Raw genomic sequence first — 20,943 nt, forward strand, 5'->3', positions numbered from 1 at the left:
TTACTATTGCTCGCCTTTAATTCTCGTATTTAGTAAAGCTTTGGTTGGTACGAATTTGATGAAATCGATATTGCTTAGATTTTAGCTTTGACATTCGCACATGTAGATTCTAAAAGTAGATTCTTTGTCGTCATACATGCTTTACATTAAATGTACATTGATCATTTTAATTTCATCACAACAGTACATTTCTCCAAATATTGGCGAAGGTCAAAGAAAGCTAAACTGCTCGGAAAAGAGTAGCCTAAAGCGCCTGCATGTCCATATAAACACTGGCACGAAACACATTTTCTATAGAACTGGATTTTGTCTTTTGTTTTAATTGTGTACGGTCAAAAATGAAACTACAAAAAAAATTTCAGCATTTCATGGATATTTTAAATACAGCTTGAAACTTTTGTTTTATAATCCTCTTTACTAAAAATCTACATAACTAAACAATTCTTTAATTATAAAGCTGAGATGTAAAATAGTATACTTGAATTTTTACCTAAAATTCCTTTCAAATAGGGATTTTAGAGTAAACATCTTTGCTAGAATGCAACAAATGTATAGGAGAGAATGCATGTGTTTTGCTAAAATACGCTAGTGAAAATCCAGACAGCTTATGTAGGCCTATGTTGTGAGTGATTCTTGAGTTTTATTTTTATTGTTATGTTGAATTAAAAAAGTAACCTCAATTACAAGATCATTTTGACATTCTATCGATAGGAAAATAATGCAGCATCCAATTGATTTTGACATTCAAAACTGGTCTACATTACACGTGGCAGACATATTTTTCCTTTTGCATCTGTCTTACAAAGGTTTAAGTTACACTCTTGTAATTTGTCTCATCATTTCAAATAAATTGCAAGTCAATTTTGATTTAGGAAGTTTGGTATAACTATAACGATCTTTTTTGGCACAAAGGTACTCGTTTTTACTTTTCAGAGGTCAATATTACTTAGCTAATCAGTCAAATGTTTTGTGAATTATTGTTTAAGGTTTTTAAGTGCCAATTATGAACAAAACCGATTTTTTTTTCTGTCTTCACGTGTTACATATATAATTTTTAAGATTTTTTTGGGATTCAGAAAAAAATGTTTGGACTGGAGAAATCTTACATATAATGTTAAAATGCTAACAAAAGTTACTATTATCAAGGATATGGTTACCTATAAATTTTGATCTATCCACAAGTATGATGAACTTGAATTTAATTCAAGCAAACCTGCTAAAAGTACAACCATTTACTTGTGATATTTGATGTATATTTATGAATACGAAGCACTTAGCTTTTTTGGAATAAGTTTCAAGGTTTAGCAAACTTTTAAAAGGCCGCATATTTCGATAATGAAATTGCCCGTAGCGAGTTAAGATTAGTGGCTAACTGATATACAGTATATCTAACAATATATTTTGTTTGTAAAATTGTTTGATTAGTTCATTTACAAGTTTTATATTTTTGATGGTTTTGTATGCATGAACTGCTTATACATCAGCACCAGATATTAGTCTTTTTGTTCTCAAATAGTAATTTTACCAGTGAATCTTTCATTCTGTTTAATAATATAATTACAGTTCTTGACATACAAAGTTAATCCTTTCTTACATTTTCTTCATATGTTAAAATCAGCCTGTGGACTAAATATTTGATAAGAATACATGTACATGGTACCTCGTTTAATTCTTTTTAGAACTGAAAATCTTAATGAAAAACACTTCAGGTAAATTATATATGTTAATAATATATACCATTAAATCATACTTTATTTGAAATTATGCAGAAACTGAAGCAAAAAATTAAATTATGTTTCGGAAACCAGACTAATACCACAATCATCAACGGAGAAAGGTATTTATAGTCATGGTAAAACTAGTTGAATTGAGGTGTGGCTTTGACATTACAGGAGATGGGTGGTATGTAGGTATAGGAGATATTACAGGAGATGGGTGGTATGTAGGTATAGGTGACAATATAGGAGATGAGTGGTATGTAGGTATAGGAGACATTACAGTAGATGGGTGATATGTAGGTATAGTAGACATTACAGGAGATGGGTGGTATGTAGGTATAAGAGACATTACAGGAGATGGGTGGTATGTAGGTATAGGAGATATTACAGAAGATGGGTGGTATGTAGGTATAGGAGATATTACAGGAGATGGGTGAAATGTAGGTATAGGAGATATTACAGGAGATGGGTGGTATGTAGGTATAGGAGACATTTCGTGAGATGGGTGGTATGTATGTATAGGAGACATTACAGGAGATGGGGGTATGTAGGTATAGGATATATTACAGTAGATGGGTGGTATGTAGGTATAGAAGACATTACAGGAGATGGGTGGTATGTAGGTATAGAAGACATTACAGGAGATGGGTGAAATGTAGGTATAGGAGACATTACAGGAGATGGGTGGTATGTAGGTATAGGAGACATTACAGGAGATGGGTGGTATGTAGGTATAGGAAACATTACAGGAGATGGGTGGTATGTAGGTTTAGGAGACATTACAGGAGATGGGTGGTATGTAGGTATAGGAGATATTACAGGAGATGGGTGATATGTAGGTATAGAAGATATTACATGAGATGGGTGGTATGTAGGTTTAGGGGACATTACAGGAGATGGGGGTATGTAGGTATAGGATATATTACAGTAGATGGGTGGTATGTAGGTATAGGAGACATTACAGGAGATGGGTGGTATGTAGGTATAAGAGACATTACAGGAGATGGGTGGTATGTAGGTATAGGGGACATTACAGGAGATGGGTGGTATGTAGGTATAGGAGACATTACAGGAGATGGGTGGTATGTAGGTATAGAAGACATTACAGGAGATGGGTGGTATGTAGGTATAGGAGACATTACAGGAGATGGGTGGTATGTAGGTATAGGAGACATTACAGGAGATGGGTGGTATGTAGGTATAGGAGATATTACAGGAGATGGGTGGTATGTAGGTATAGGAGACATTACAGGAGATGGGTGGTATGTAGGTATAGGAGACATTACAGGAGATGGGTGGTATGTAGGTATAGGAGACATTACAGGAGATGGGTGGTATGTAGGTATAGGAGACATTACAGGAGATGGGTGGTATGTAGGTATAGGAGACATTACAGGAGATGGGTGGTATGTAGGTATAGGAGATATTACAGGAGATGGGTGATATGTAGGTATAGGAGACATTACAGGAGATGGGTGGTATGTAGGTATAAGAGACATTACAGGAGATGGGTGGTATGTAGGTATAGGGGACATTACAGGAGATGGGTGGTATGTAGGTATAGGAGACATTACAGGAGATGGGTGGTATGTAGGTATAGAAGACATTACAGGAGATGGGTGGTATGTAGGTATAGGAGACATTACAGGAGATGGGTGGTATGTAGGTATAGGAGACATTACAGGAGATGGGTGGTATGTAGGTATAGGAGATATTACAGTAGATGGGTGGTATGTAGGTATAGGAGACATTACAGGAGATGGGTGGTATGTAGGTATAGGAGACATTACAGGAGATGGGTGGTATGTAGGTATAGGAGACATTACAGGAGATGGGTGGTATGTAGGTATAGGAGACATTACAGGAGATGGGTGGTATGTAGGTATAGGAGACATTACAGGAGATGGGTGGTATGTAGTTATAGGAGACATTACAGGAGATGGGTGGTATGTAGGTATAGGAGATATTACAGGAGATGGGTGATATGTAGGTATAGGAGACATTACAGTAGATGGGCGGTATGTAGGTTTAGGAGACTCACTGGCAGCCGCTCCATCATCACTCTTTTCATACTATATTCTTTATTCATGAATCATGTTCTTTTCGATAATCTTTTTTTTTGTAGAAGTTTTGTTCATGTTTCAGGTAACTCTAAACGTAGTGTCTTGAAATTTATTTTCAATGTTGGGTTACATATTTGATCAAATTTTATATTTAAGGTAGATCAAGGTTTGGCCGTAGTTCTGATTGTCCTAGTGAGTTCGAGACTGATAAGCCAAACTTTTCTCCAAGTTTTTGAAGTTGCTGTAGCGAAACATGTATTTGTCATTTTATGACACTGACTTCTATTAATAGATTCATATATGTTTTTGTAAATTTTTTTAGGTCCGAGTTATTTCAATTATTCATAACTTATGCAGGAGTTGTCTTTACTCTCTCTGAAGTTGTTACCTGCGTAGTCAGTAAGTACCAGCTGTTTATATGATTAGGTACCATTTCTAAATCTTTAGTTATGCGCATGGCAAGTTTCCAATGTGTTTTGCGAGCATTATCCCTGATCTTGGTTAACTTGCAAATAATTCACATAAAAACTGAGTGTATGTTCTCCAAGCTTTGGGTGGATGGCGTGGAAGGCAGCGTTAATGTGAACCACTATTTGCAACAGACTGGGTCTATTACATGCATATTCTATAACCTGCTTTATAGTTTTTCTTTTCAAAAATGAACTTGCACAAAATTTGAGTATATTCTATCAAAAATTATTGGTATTTTCCTATCACTGGGGATTGTTTTTTGATGTTTAAAGCACATAAATTACATCATTTTTTTATTGTGTATTTCAATACATCAGAGTCTTGGCTTTCGAATGAGCTATTGTTTGCCATGGTGAGACAGACATTGGTTGGTGTTTATAGGATTTCCCCAGAGCTCTACCGCGAAAGAGTTTACTGGCGTAGTCTCGAAAATTGTGACGTCACTATTCTCATTTTTGTTGTTGTGTGCTCTTACTGCTTATTTATCTACCACGATAATGACGCTAGTGGCAGGCGAAGGTAGGACAACTCAGAGAACGAATGAAGATGACAGGAATCAGAATCATTAGTTATCCATGTACATATTATTTCTATGATAAGTACCTCAGACTCCAAGAACCATGCTATATTTTCCCGATGATATTATGCACTAGCTCTTTATTTTTAATGTGATGTTGCAGGTGACGACTGAGACTAATTAATTTCAAGCATTGCGTGATCTCGCGAAAGTGCGATTGATGTTTAGTCCTAGGGCCACGCAACCGCAGGTCATAATTTAATCGATGTGATTTCATTACCTTTATCAACGACAATACATTTATTGAAGCATAATTAATTAACCCAGAACATGTGTTTGTATCACAGGTGTCCTTTAGCGGGGATATTGCTGAAGCCGAGACCGGGCCGTAGTCTACACACACAAAAAACAACAAAAGTCCACGTAGTTATGAGCAAACACAAAAGTATCCACCCAAATATCTCACCAATCCATTGAGCAGCACACACAAAAACTAAACCAATCGACAGAGCCACCCATCATGTCAAAATATTCCAAGTTTCAAGTCATGTCTTGCACAACTCACCTTATGGTTTATCAAAACTTGTCCCAAAGTCCCAATTAATTTGAGACTGTTCAATATCTGTTTTAGAAATGGTCGCCGCTAGCCTAGCCTAACGTCCTGATTCAACATCTTAGTAACTATCGGGGCATTGCTGAGTGCTCCCGATCCTTTTGAGTCCCTCTTAAATTTTGTTTACAATAGTGTTAACCCGATTTTGATTGGTTCTTGCATGCTTAAGAGAGACTCAAAAAGATCGGAAGCACTCAGCATTGCCCCGATAGTTACTAAGATGTTGAATCAGGAAGTTAGGTTAGGCTAGCGGCGACCATTTCTAAAACAGATGTTGGATGGACAGTCTCAAATTAATAGAGACTTTGGGACAAGTTTTGACAAACCATAAGGTGAGTTGTGCAAGACCTGACATGAAACTTGGAATATTTTGACATGATGGGTGGCTCTGTCGATTGGTTTAGTTTTTGTGTGTGCTGCTCAGCGGATTGGTGAGATATTTGGGTGGATACTTTTGTTTTTGCTCATAACTATGTGGACCTTTGTTGTTTTTTTGTGTGTGTAGACTACGGCCCGGTCTCGGCTTAGGCAATATCCCCGCTAAAGGACACCTGTGGTTTGTATTGGTCGGGCGGGCGTTAGCACGATCGCGGGCATTGTTGATTATCTAGAATCTTAGTTTGTTATTAGCGCTCTTCGGGTTTAACAGCACCGATTTTCGCAGAAAAACGCAGCCTCAATGGCAGCGAAAGAGATCGACGACCTAAGGCTAAATGAGAATTAGGTCGTCACATTTTCAGTACCTAAACCAAGTGTTTTTTTGCAGGACGTACTTTTGACACCCCGTTTTTCATAGTTCTATTATTCTTTGTTTATTGAATATAGCCTCATTCGAAAGCCAAGACTCTGATGTATTGAAATATATAATAAAAAAATTATGTAATTTTATGTGCTTTAAGGTGGTCTGACCACCAGGATGTGTCAGGATTAAAATCGACAAAACTTAATCGCAGTTAAATTGCTCAGATCAAGCGATTATGACATCTATAGTTGCAAAGAGACAGAGAATAGAGACACCTAATGCTGCAACTTGAACACAATAGCTGATATCAACTATAGCAACTAGTGACGTCAGTTTGAACACATTTTTTTCTGAGTATTTTAGCTGCCATCAAGTTTTGTCAATATGAATCTTGAAACATCTTGACAGTCAGATCACCTCAAACATCAAAAATAATCGCAAATGATAAAAAGGTACCGATATCTTCTGATGAAATCTACTAGGGTTTTTGTAATTTCATCTTTAACCGAGTACTGTTACTGTCTCATGCCACCATGTTTGTGTTAGCACTTCTCCAGCAAATAAGTTTTTACCAACTTATTAAATCTCAAACCATAATGTATCTCAAACCATAATGTATCTCAAATCATAATGTATCTCAAATCATAATGTATCTCAAACTATAATGTATCTCAAACCATAATGTATCTCAAACCATAATGTATCTCAAACTATAATGTATCTCAAACCATAATGTATCTCAAACCATAATGTATCGCAAACCATAATGTATCTCAAACCATAATGTATCTCAAACCATAATGTATCTCAAACCATAATGTATCGCAAACCATAATGTATCTCAAACCATAATGTATCTCAAATCATAATGTATCTCAAACCATAATGTATCTCAAACCATAATGTATCTCAAATCATAATGTATCTCAAACTATAATGTATCTCAAACCATAATGTATCGCAAACCATAATGTATCTCAAACCATAATGTATCTCAAACTATAATGTATCTCAAACCATAATGTATCTCAAACCATAATGTATCTCAAACCATAATGTATCTCAAACCATAATGTATCTCAAACCGTAATGTATCAATGCCTCAAACATCAAGAACAATCACAAACGATAAAAAATAACAGCACTTTCTGAAAAAATCTATTAAAATTTTGTGTAAGTTTATCTTTAACCCTTTCAGGACCAATTAAATAATTCTTTTGCGACATCTAGACCTAATTATTCAATTGGCTGCTCACAACTGATAAACTCTGTGTTTCTAAATTGTCTGTATCTCCTTTTCTATTAATTTTATCCTGATTCTGTTTTTATTGAGTCCTCAATATACATTTCTATTGAGGAAGAAGAGATCTCATGCTACATTTCTATACTAAAATAATGTAGCTATGTACAAGTAAGGAAACTTTTTATGGGCAAAATTAAAAAATTTCTTCAAATCACCAAGCAATTTCAAAAAGTATTTGCCTTTAAGCATAAAAAAACAAACTCAACTTAGCAAACTATAAGTTTAAGTTGCAGCCACATTTGTTAGAATGATAAGTAAAAAAATTATAAAAATCCATGCACTACTAGCTGAAATAATTATGGTTATGTAAAACATGGTTGGCCAACTTCTGACTGTATTCAGCTGCAATTGAGTAATTATTATTGTCAATATGCCCAATTTTATCAGCAAGTAGTAAGGCTGCTTGAAAATAAATTCATACTACATCAAAGTTTACTCAACTCGCAAAAAACTACTATAACAGCTGTCAGATGGTAGCAACTATCGTTATTATTTGATACATCTTGCGCAGCCTTTATTCAAAGTCTTTTACTTAAATGTAAGTAAATCTTATAATCACATCCGCTCTAGAGGCTTATTTAAAGGTAGTGGTAAGGTGATAAATTTATAGAGTTGGAATATGATATTAAAATTGCAATTATAACGCTGAAAAAGCGATCCTCAAATTTTGCGTAAAGGTGGATTTTTTTACAATTTAAAAGAAAAAGCTTTATTGGTCTGTTTTGCGAGATCTAACCTATAGCAAACTGGTACTCATTTAAAAGCTTAGAATGTGAACTTGTAGAATATTGCAACAGAATGACGATATAGCAAATGGCTGTTGCACAAATTCTATAAAAGTCGCTTCCCAATAATTCAGGATTCAGTCAAGAAGATAAAAACATTCCCGGATATTCCGGGACAAGGTCTGAAAGAGTTGAGCATTACGTTAGAGAGTTTTCCCGTTAACTATAAAACCTATTAAATGTATTTGTTTCATAGGCCTGTCATCTGATCGCTTATAGCTGCGCTGTTACGATGGCTTATGAGAAGAACCCGGTCAGTGTTTTAATGGAGCATGGACAACGACACTCCAGAGCGGTTGAATTTCAGGTGGTTTGTGCTTTGGGAGAAAGTCATAAACCAAGGTAAACCTAATCGTCTGGGCAGAAAATCTACTTGCTGTCATATCTTGCCATTTGTGTACTGCAGCTGCTTGTAATAGTGCTTCAGAATTTTAGTGGTATGGAATGTCACGTGAAATGGCAACAGATGATAATATCAGTCATTTTTCCTTCTTTTTTGTAGAATTTATTGGAAATTTTACTATGTGCTTTAAAAACAAATCAACAGCTCTGTTTCAGCTGTCTCTATCGTACTTGAAAGTTCAAGTTTCCTTTCAGTTGTATAGTAATTGTGATTTAAGTCCGTTGAAATCGGTGTATGACTATTCTTCTTAACAGGTTTTTGTGCCGGTACAAAGTTGGCTCTCGTGCCTTCCCTGCTGTATTTGGCTCCAAAAAACAGGAGGCGAAAAAAGAGGCTGCAGTATTAGCTTTAGAGGGATTAAAATTGCTTAAGGCTGTCAACAGAACGTTTGTGAAGTACAGTGACAGAAATGTTCCTGAGACCGTGGTGGAAGCGAGCTCTACAGCTGGTATGGATCCATCCCTTTTTACTTCTTGTAAGCCAAATGAGATAAAGCCTATGCAGCCCCGCCTACCTCGAACCAGCATCACAGGATCTAGTCTTGCTAAGGCTGGAATGGACAAACAGAGTATTCCAGCAAGCATGGCTTGGCAAGGCAATGGCTACAGTCCGACCGGGGTGGAACAGCCTGTTTTAAATACAGACCGCAAAACCATGAAAGCGTTTGACCAAAAAACAATTGATGAACTACAAGCACGGCATAAAGCTTATGTTTTAAATGACAATATTAATAAATTGGAAGCATTAGGAAGGGGCCAAAGTAGTGGCTACCGGACGAAAGCATTACCCGCCCAAACCCGGGATAGTTCTAATAAAGAAACTGTTACCTCATCAAGCGCTGCAGTCCAATTACAACCCACTCCCTTTCTAGCATCTTCTAATCAGATAAATCCTTCCTCTCTAGACTTAAATGTTGCATTGGCTTCACTCAAACTTGAAGAATCTCGCAATGATTTAGACGCCAAAGATAGCCGAGCCACTCCATCCCCTTCGTCTTCGTGTGAAGGACAGAATGCTATCAGCATCTTGCATGAGCGAGGTCAGAAGGAAGGCAGGCGACCCATGTTTCAAGTTTTGTCGCAGCGTGGGCCATCACATCAGCCAACGTGAGTGTATTGATGCCCTGATGATCTCACTACACTAATTGTGTAGTGAAGTGCATACTAGTGCTGTGTTAGGTTGCATGTGGTAAAACTTTTACGGTATAACCGATCATATGATATATTTGATATCGATTGTGAATTGTGAATTGTGAGTGAATGTTTGTAATAGTTTTGGCATGTTTTGTGTAGCCACCTTCATGTCTGACTTTATTTGTAGCTCTGATAGACTTCCATAGATAAGTGAAAATAGACAGCACGGGTTTCCATAGACAACTGTGAGCACTTGAAATAATCCCACCACATTTATCGTGCAACATATGCTCTCATTATTCAACTAATTATCATTTATTCTAATCAATTAATTGCAAATTTTTTGACCTTTTCACAATTATTTTTTATCGAAATGCTACATATGTGGATGTACCTCTGTGATTGTAGCAAACACTAATTAGGCCTAATTTTCCATTTGATCTACTACCAAAAATTTTTATACACAAAGTTACAGCAAAACCATTTCTTTATAAATAAACTAAGAGAGTTTCATCCAATAATTGATAAACAGCAGTACCTCTACTTACAAAGGTACCTCTACTTACAGTGGTACCTCTACTTACAGAGGTACTTCTACTTACAGAGGTACATCTACTTACAGAGGTACCTCTACTTAGAGTGGTACCTCTACTTACAGAGGTACCTCTACTTACAGAGGTACCTCTACTTACAGTGGAACCTCTACTTACAGTGGTACCTCTACTTACAGAGGTACCTCTACTTACAGAGGTACCTCTACTTACAGTGGTACCTCTACTTACAGAGGTACCTCTACTTACAGAGGTACCTCTACTTACAGAAGTTCCTCTACTTACAGAGGTACCTCAACTTACAGTGGTACCTTTACTTACAGTGGTACTTCTACTTAGAGTGGTACCTTTACTTACAGAAGTACCTTTACTTGCAGTGATATTTTTTATTTTCAAACGGCTCTTGAAGTTATAAAACATCTCTTTGAAAACAAAACCACCATTTGTTGCGCCAAAAAATCGGAATAGAAAGAGAGCAAAAGTTGTGAAATATATATTCTTTTTATTCACTTTTCATATTTACTCATGTATATTGTATATGCATACTAGGTGAATTCTCGGCGTTGCACGGGTAATAAGATATTGAAAAAAATTTTATTTGTCAAGTTTCTTTACCCAATGAATGTACCTTAAGCTAGAACTATAATGAGACCTGTTATTATAACTTAAGCCAGTGTTAGGAATAAAGATTGGGTCATGATCTTCAAGTGTGCTAGCTGAAGCGTGAGTATTTTAACCACTCGGCATTAAAGATTAGCGGGTGCATAAGTATGTTCACAATTATTCATTGCTACAGCCAGCTGGATACGTAGTCTAGTGATTTAGTATGTTTGTCTGCAGGCCTTGAGGTTCTGCGTTCAAATCCAGTGTGAACTGGAGTTTTTATCTCTATAACTTTATTGCTATAATTGGACACACGAATGACAGACTAATGGACAGATTTATATACAGATTTATTATATTGTAGCCTATGAGTATGTGTGCGAGACAATATAGGTTGTAATGTAGGCTGTACTCTATTTTAATTGTTCGAACATGGCCCAGTCTGTATCATTGGAAGCTAATGAGGATTGCCTATATATACAAATCTGATGGTAGGATGCAAACATGTCAATTTTTATCTTTTGATTTGATTCAGGGTTTATTACAGCTTGCTTTGGTCTTTACTTTTAACCAATATACTATACAGTATCTTGTTCAACCTCCATGCTGGAGCAACGTTATGCTGCAACATGTACAAATAATCCCTCTGGTACGGGTATCAGTATTTCTGTTCAGCTATTCTTTCTAAATGGCAACTTCCTGACATTAGCTATGACTCATGCACGCTGATGCATATCTTGCATATCTGTAACTGAAATGTTCTCGCTGTTAATATATATATATACAATTTGAGTCACTTGGGACTGTTCTAAACCTGTATATTACAGATTAGTTCCTTCTTGTGGTGTGGATAATAAGTTTTCTACTTTTTCTCATTTTGTCAAGTCTTCCTACAATGAGTTTGGTTGCTGCTCCAACGGTTTTTCACAAAGATGAACTTACACAAAATTTGATTATTTTTTATCAGAAAGTATCAGTATTTTTCTATCATTCGCGATTGATTGTTATGTTTGAGGTGATCGGACTGTGACGATGTTTCAAGATTAAAATCAGCAAAACTTGATCGATGTTCAAATGCTCTGATCAAGCTAATGTGTGATTATGATGTCTATAGGTGCAAAGAGACTGACAGAAACAAGATTTGTAATGCTTCCACTTGAACACAATAGACGATATCAACTACCGCAACTAGTGACGTCATTTCGCATATATTTTTGCGAAATTCAATAGCCGATATCCATTATAGCAATGATAGCAACCAGTAATGTCATTATAGCAATGATAGCAACCAGTAATGTCATTTTAGCACACATTTTTCTTCCGAGCATTTTAACTGCTATAAAGTTTTGTCAATTTTAATCTTGAAGAAACATTCTGGCAGTCAGATACCTTCAACATCAGCAACAATCACAAGTAATAGAAAACATAGAAACATTCTGGCAGTCAGATACCTTCAACATCAGCAACAATCACAAGTAATCGAAAAACGCAAGTATTTCCTAATAAAATTGTCTAAATTTTGTTTAGGGTCATCTTTAATTAATATCATTTGATGTGTTTTAATTTTAATGTAAAGCAATAGGTGAAGTTGTCCACTCTTTAACATTGCCTCTGGCTAAATGTTATGAGCATCAGTGATACTAGTAGCTGAGAGGTAGAATGCTTGTTGATATAAAACATAATCTTTCACAGTTAAGAAAAGCTTATCCTACTGGTAATAGTTGTACTAAAATAATGTTATGAGATGTATGTTAGAGACGGCTGATACAAATTATTTTACAACCTGAGATAGTGGAAATCATTATTTCGAGTCTTCAGTTACATGTGTGTTGTAAGGGTTAGTAGCTTCATGATGTGATATTAATAATATAGGTTTTTTGAAATTCTCAATCAGCATACTGACAACTTCTGGAAAATCATAGCAAAAACAGTCGTTAGTGCATCTTTGTTATGCGCTTTATTATAAATGATCATGCAGTTTCTCTTCTGGAGAAACCACATTTGGTACAGCCTAGTATCACATCTCAAACAACAGTATTTCTTGCTATGGAACCTCTGCTTGGGCAAATGGACATTTTAATTATGTCCATATGAAAGTCCCCTATTTTTACACTTTCTGTTATTTTAGTAAATTGAATTAATTACTTTTTATATGTTAAAAGTGTTTCCACAGTTTATAAGGTTTGTACTTTGTTCGAAACAACTTATTATATATAATAATTATATATTATTATATATAATAATGTAATAATAACTATATTGTATACAATATGAGCCACTACAAAAGTTAGTAGCGGCTCATATTGTAAACACTTATAGTATGTGCTGCAGGTTTGAATGCAGATGTCAATATGGTGATGTTGAGGCGACTGTTAGTGCAGCAAGCAAAGAGAAAGGCAAGCGTGAAGCTTTCAGACAAGTGCTTGCACATCTTAACAGAGCTCAACTAGACAGTCCGAAGGCCAATGAATTGTGAGTAGCGCTATGAGCTTTGTCGATTTATATGCCCCAAAGCAGACGTTATATACATTTAGTTAGAATGTGCAATTATTCAATAATGCTTTTGTGGTTCTTTTCACTTTTCATTGTTTTTTTGTTCTTGTGGTACCCTTTAGGAAGATACCTTCAACTTTCCTTGTGGTACTTTTTAAGGAAATAACAGCCACTTACTTTCTGGTACCGTTTAAAGAAATACCATATACTTTCCTTCTGGTATCTGTTAAGGAGATGTCATCCACTTTTTTTGGTACTCTTAAAATTAATTCTATCCATTTTTATGATACAGTTTAAAGAGAAAGTATTCGACATTTCTGCATAATCAATTCTTGGCCTCTATTCTTGGTAGACATTACCGCACTAGACATAGCATTACGCATTAAAGAAGTTTTCATTCCATACAGATGGACCGTCGGGTCATTATATGCAATATTTTGTGGAGCTGCCTTATATATGGTTACTAGATGTTAGTGAGGCAGGACACTTTTTACTACTATAATTGATAGTTAAGGGGCTCTCTCTGACTGCCAAATTTCTATAGAAGAGCCGAAGAGCTTAGACTTACTGCGTCTGCTTATGATCATAACAAACCGTCTTATATAATTATTGCATTACATAAAAAGTGAGAAGGTTTATAGCGGCTCATTTTTTCACTAATTTGTAACATTTTGTGCTAATAAACTTAAAAATTTCTAATTTTAGCTAACCTCAAACTGAAAACAACCACTTTTCACGAGTCCATTCTATAAGTTTGTATCAATATTACCAAGCAACATTCCAATGCAGTTAATATGTCTCTTGAATGTACTCTTAGGTGAATATATGCAAATAAAAAGGCAAAGTGTTATTTTGCAATTTAGAAAATTATATTAAACTGATAACGCCAAGAAATTTAGTAACTATTAAAACAAATGAAGTTAATTTAATTAATATGAGAATTACATGCTTATTTGGATGGCTTTGCTTATTCTCTCTACAAAATAGCTATATAAGTATATATATAAACATGTATATTGACACTGACTTTTGGTGTTATATATCAACTAGTACCCTGGCAGTCTAGTATGCTGTGAGAGATCATCCGGCGTGCCGATAACAGACAGAAAATGCACAATTATTCAAAAATGCCAGAAGGTGCTTGATTGGTGCATTCGTTAGAGTATCAATCTACTAAGCTGATTGTCCAAGTTTGAATCGTGTTTATGGCAACCTTTAACCTCAACCTTTAACCTCAACCTTTAACCTCAACCTTTAACCTCAACCTTTAACCTCAACCTTTAACCTCAACCTTTAACCTCAACCTTTAACCTCAACCTTTAACCTCAACCTTTAACCTCAACCTTTAACCTCAACCTTTAACCTCAACCTTTAACCTCAACCTTTAACCTCAACCTTTAACCTCAACCTTTAACCTCAACCTTTAACCTCAACCTTTAACCACAGCTCGTGTCTGTGGACAGACACGTCTCTCATTATAATAAAGATTACGAGACTTTCAAGTTTTTGCACTGTGGCATGCACTGTGATGATCCCACCTATGTAGCGTTAAAATACATACACTGCCAATGATCCCACCTATGTAGCGTTAAAATACATAGACTGCCAATGATCCCACCTATGTAGCATTAAAATACATACACTGCCGATGATCCCACCTATGTAGCATTAAAATACATACACTGCCGATGATCCCACCTATGTAGCATTAAAATACATACACTGCCGATGATCCCACCTATGTAGCATTAAAATACATACACTGCCGATGATCCCACCTATGTAGCATTAAAATACATACACTGCCAATGATCCCACCTATGTAGCATTAAAATACATACACTGCCGATGATCCCACCTATGTAGCATTAAAATACATACACTGCCGATGATCCCACCTATGTAGCATTAAAATACATACACTGCCGATGATCCCACCTATGTAGCATTAAAATACATACACTGCCAATGATCCCACCTATGTAGCGTTAAAATACATACACTGCCAATGATCCCACCTATGTAGCATTAAAATACATACACTGCCGATGATCCCACCTATGTAGCATTAAAATACATACACTGCCGATGATCCCACCTATGTAGCATTAAAATACATACACTGCCGATGATCCCACCTATGTAGCATTAAAATACATACACTGCCGATGATCCCACCTATGTAGCATTAAAATACATACACTGCCAATGATCCCACCTATGTAGCATTAAAATACATACACTGCCGATGATCCCACCTATGTAGCATTAAAATACATACACTGCCGATGATCCCACCTATGTAGCATTAAAATACATACACTGCCGATGATCCCACCTATGTAGCATTAAAATACATACACTGCCAATGATCCCACCTATGTAGCGTTAAAATACATACACTGCCAATGATCCCACCTATGTAGCATTAAAATACATACACTGCCAATGATCCCACCTATGTAGCGTTAAAATACATACACTGCCAATGATCCCACCTATGTAGCATTAAAATACATACACTGCCAATGATCCCACCTATGTAGCGTTAAAATACATACACTGCCAATGATCCCACCTATGTAGCATTAAAATACATACACTGCCAATGATCCCACCTATGTAGCATTAAAATACATACACTGCCAATGATCCCACCTATGTAGCGTTAAAATACATACACTGCCAATGATCCCACCTATGTAGCATTAAAATACATACACTGCCAATGATCCCACCTATGTAGCGTTAAAATACATACACTGCCAATGATCCCACCTATGTAGCATTAAAATACATACACTGCCAATGATCCCACCTATGTAGCATTAAAATACATACACTGCCAATGATCCCACCTATGTAGCATTAAAATACATACACTGCCAATGATCCCACCTATGTAGCGTTAAAATACATACACTGCCAATGATCCCACCTATGTAGCATTAAAATACTTACACTGCCAATGATCCCACCTATGTAGCATTAAAATACATGCACTGTGATGATCCCACCTATGTAGCGTTAAAATACATACACTGCCAATGATCCCACCTATGTAGCGTTAAAATACATACACTGCCGATGATCCCACCTATGTAGCGTTAAAATACATACACTGCCAATGATCCCACCTATGTAGCGTTAAAATACATACACTGCCGATGATCCCACCTATGTAGCATTAAAATACATACACTGCCAATGATCCCACCTATGTAGCATTAAAATACATACACTGCCAATGATCCCACCTATGTAGCGTTAAAATACATACACTGCCAATGATCCCACCTATGTAGCATTAAAATACATACACTGCCAATGATCCCACCTATGTAGCGTTAAAATACATACACTGCCGATGATCCCACCTATGTACATTAAAATACATACACTGCCGATGATCCCACCTATGTAGCATTAAAATACATACACTGCCAATGATCCCACCTATGTAGCGTTAAAATACATACACTGCCGATGATCCCACCCATGTACATTAAAATACATACACTGCCGATGATCCCGCCTATGTAGCATTAAAATACATACACTGCCGATGATCCCACCTATGTAGCGTTAAAATACATACACTGCCGATGATCCCACCTATGTAGCGTTAAAATACATACACTGCCGATGATCCCACCTATGTAGCATTAAAATACATACACTGCCAATGATCCCACCTATGTAGCGTTAAAATACATACACTGCCGATGATCCCACTTATGTAGCATTAAAATACATACACTGCCAATGATCCCACCTATGTAGCGTTAAAATACATACACTGCCGATGATCCCACCTATGTAGCGTTAAAATACATACACTGCCAATGATTCCACCTATGTAGCGTTAAAATACATAGACTGCCGATGATCCCACCTAAGTAGCGTTAAAATACATACACTGCCAATGATCCCACCTATGTAGCGTTAGAATACATACACTGCCAATGATCCCACTGATGCAGCGTTAAAAATATACACTGCTAATTATCAGGCACAGGGACAAAACCTGTTTGTCACTCTTCTAGATTCCATGGCAAATGAGCTAAAACTGTCTGTGAAACTGGATGATTTTAGCTTCCACAACCCATTTTTGGTCCTTGACAAATAGCAGAGTATTACCGTGACGAAAGTTTAAATGACTTTTGTCTGCTTCAAACCCGACATCAATAATGTTTTAAAGCACTAAAGTTATCATATTTAATCAAATACTGTCTGCAGTTGAGGCCAGCAAGGTTTTGTTTTATCTATGAAAATGGCATTACCATTGTTCTAACCCTTATCTTTTGTTGTACTCGGCGTACATGATAGCAGTGATAATGTCTGATAGTGGTGGCAGAAATGTCCTTGTCATAAAACTTACCCCGCAGGGGATTTACCCTTTTTACACTGGTAAATCTCCTGATACGCATTCCATAGGTTGTTGACTGTAGCTAGTTTCTCAATCTTATTATTTATTCAACCTATAGGGACTGTGTATTGTAAGTCAAACTTTGGGATTTATGTGAAGCTCATGCGTCGGTGTAGCAATGCTTCATGCGCTCACCTGTTGAATAAACTTAATCAAACGGACTCGTTGTTTGTATTTATCGTCAACTGTGTCTCGCAAAAGTTTTCAAGTTCAAAATGTTCCAAAGAAAAAGGCGTATTTCGAAGAACGAAGATGATTCATCCCATTCATCGCCTAAACGCTGTCGCGAGGATGACATTAGTACGTTGCCTACATCGTCAGAATCGGTCGAGCAAAAGCAATTTGGCACGCTTAAACCTTCTAACACTCCCACAGTGTTTAGATTGCGGTAGGTTATATTTCTTCAGTTCATAGAAATAGATAGCAAATTACTGTGTGTGTTGCATCTCTGCGATGCCTTTCCGTTGTAATGTCATAACAAGTCTTTCTGTTGTAGTGTCATAACAAGTAGTCTTCCTGTTGTAGTGTCATAACAAGTCTTGTCAAAGTGTCATAACAAGTCTTCCTGTCAAAGTGTCATAACAAGTCTTCCTGTTACAGTGTCATAACAAGTCTTCCTGTTGTAGTGCCATAACGAGTCTTCCTTTTGCAGTGTTATAACGAGTTTTCCTGTTGCAGTGTCATAACGAGTCTTCTTGTTGCAGTGTCATAACAAGACATCCTGTTGCTGTGTCATAACAAGACATCCTGTTACAGTGTTATAACAAGTCTTCCTGTTGTAGTGTTATAACAAGTATTCCTGTTGCAGTGTTATAACAAGTATTCCTGTTGCAGTGTTATAACAAGTCTTCCTGTTGCAGTGTTATAACAAGTCTTCCTGTTGCAGTGTCATAACGAGTCTTCCTGTTGCAGTGTCATAACAAGTGGACAAAAGGATGGTGATGACAATAAAAACCCGATAAGTTGTGTGATGGAACTCGGCAACAAGCTGGGTATCACACCAGACTTTGAGTGCACACAGCTGTCTATCACACCTGTTAGTAGGTAGGTAAAATACTTCTTTACAGGTACATAAACACACATTCCCTTACTAACTAGCTATTTCACTCGCATGTTTCCTATCAGACGGTAGTTGGGTTAAGGCTGGTTCACACTATATCGCTGTATCTCGGCGTTGATGCCACAATACTTCGGTGATCGTCAATGATAACCATGTTCACACTATCACAATCCGATCCGCGTTTGCATCAGCAAATACTCCGTGACAATTATCTTTTTAGATTTTCTCGAAAAATCTCTTTGTTTTCACATGCGATAATCAAAAACTATTCCCACAGCGACTATTATAAACGGATATAAATAAATCACTCTATCTACGACCGCGAACTACCATCGCCGAAATGGTTCACATTTGAAAGATGATCGTCGATGCTCAGCGAAGCATCGAGAAAGTTTGACAGCTGCGAACTTTCCCGACGTGTCCGAGTTGCTTCGTCGATGCCATCAATTCCACATAATCGATGATGAACGCTGAAAGGAAAACGCTGACAAACGGCAACATAGTGTGAACCGGCCTTTAGTCACAGCTGATCCACGACATATTGTCATATGTCGAAGTTGTCCTCTCAGCGATTATTCATTGACTATGTGCGCCATAAACCGACGGCATCGTCGGTTTATGGCCATATTGTTGGGTCGTCGATATGTTGGGAAATATTGCGGCTGTCAAACTTATTTGAATGTTTGCTATTCTTTTTAAAAGATTTATTCTGGAAAATTATTGTTTTATTCATCGTCAGGTTTGAAGGGTATTGTGTGTTTGGAAAGCAACGGTTTGGTCCAGTGGAAGCGCAGAACAAGAAGCTCACAAAAACTGAAGCGTTCAAGTTGGCGTATCAGCAACTAAAAGATAGCTCAAGGATCCAGGGCGAGCTTGCGAGAGAAACTCACTCTATCAAAATGAGAGATTCTCCCTTACCTTTGTCAGACACGTCACTAGGGCTAACCACTGTCAACACGGAAGGTATGTTAGGCCATAAAGAGGGTTTTCTTTTTTTATTGTGTATTGGTGTGTTGGTATGTATTTCTTAGGCTATATCTAAAGGTTTTGATACATAACAATAATGCAAATAATAATAAACTTTCATCTTCTATAAGTTTCAACAGTTATTATCTGCTTGCTTGTGAACAGCCGCAGTTCATTCATTGACATACACCCATAAACATTGACATACACCTATAAACATTGAAATACACCTATAACCATTGACATACACCTATAAACATTGGCATACACCTATAAACATTGACATACACCTATAGACGTTGACATACACCTATAGACGTTGACATACACCTATAACCATTGACATACACCTATAAACGTTGACATACACCTATAAACGTTGATATACACCTATAGACGTTGACATACACCTATAAACGTTGACATACACCTATGAACGTTGACATACACCTATAGACATTGACATACACCTATAGACATTGACATACACCTATAAACGTTGACATACACCTATAAACATTGATATACACCTATAACCATTGACATACACCTATAAACATTGGCATACACCTATAAACATTGACATACACCTATAGACGTTGACATACACCTATAGACGTTGACATACACCTATAAACGTTGACATACACCTATAAACGTTGATATACACCTATAGACGTTGACATACACCTATAGACGTTGACATACACCTATAGACATTGACATACACCTATAGACGTTGACATACACCTATAAACGTTGACATACACCTATAAACATTGATATACACCTATAGACGTTGACGTACACCTATAAATGTTGACATACACCTATAGACATTGACATACACCTATAGACATTGACATACACCTATAAACGTTGACATACACCTATAAACATTGACATACACCTATAAACGTTGACATACACCTATAGACGGTGACATACACCTATAGATGGTGACATACACCTATAAACATTGACATACACCTATAAACGTTGACATACACCTATAAACGTTGACATACACCTATAAACGTTGACATACACCTATAAACGTTGACATACACCTATAGACGGTGACATACACCTA

General features: G+C 36.7%; 2 protein-coding genes across 2 annotated transcripts in view; one reads left to right on the forward strand and one right to left on the reverse strand.

The window, feature by feature from the left end:
• Positions 1-2,605: 2,605 nt before the first annotated feature.
• Positions 2,606-3,721, reverse strand: LOC137393996 (uncharacterized). Its single transcript, XM_068080712.1, has one exon. It carries the CDS (start codon positions 3,719-3,721, stop codon positions 2,606-2,608), a length of 1,116 nt encoding a protein of 371 aa, XP_067936813.1.
• A 5,344-nt stretch (positions 3,722-9,065) lies between these two features.
• LOC137393998 (double-stranded RNA-specific adenosine deaminase-like) overlaps positions 9,066-20,943 on the forward strand; it is a 28,457-nt gene continuing 16,579 nt past the window's right edge. The window contains exons 1-4 of the mRNA XM_068080713.1: positions 9,066-9,721; positions 13,234-13,374; positions 18,737-18,868; positions 19,624-19,847. Coding sequence (XP_067936814.1) covers positions 9,066-9,721; positions 13,234-13,374; positions 18,737-18,868; positions 19,624-19,847 — 1,153 coding nt within the window. The remainder of the gene's footprint in view (positions 9,722-13,233; positions 13,375-18,736; positions 18,869-19,623; positions 19,848-20,943) is intronic.

This window comes from Watersipora subatra, chromosome 4 (genome assembly GCF_963576615.1).
Source record: "Watersipora subatra chromosome 4, tzWatSuba1.1, whole genome shotgun sequence".
NCBI lineage: Eukaryota > Metazoa > Bryozoa > Gymnolaemata > Cheilostomatida > Watersiporidae > Watersipora > Watersipora subatra.

Bases quoted from the DNA above. Each gene is read 5' to 3' on its own strand.
- LOC137393996 (XM_068080712.1), bottom strand. From the start codon at position 3,721: ATGTCTCCTATACCTACATATCACCCATCTCCTGTAATATCTCCTATA.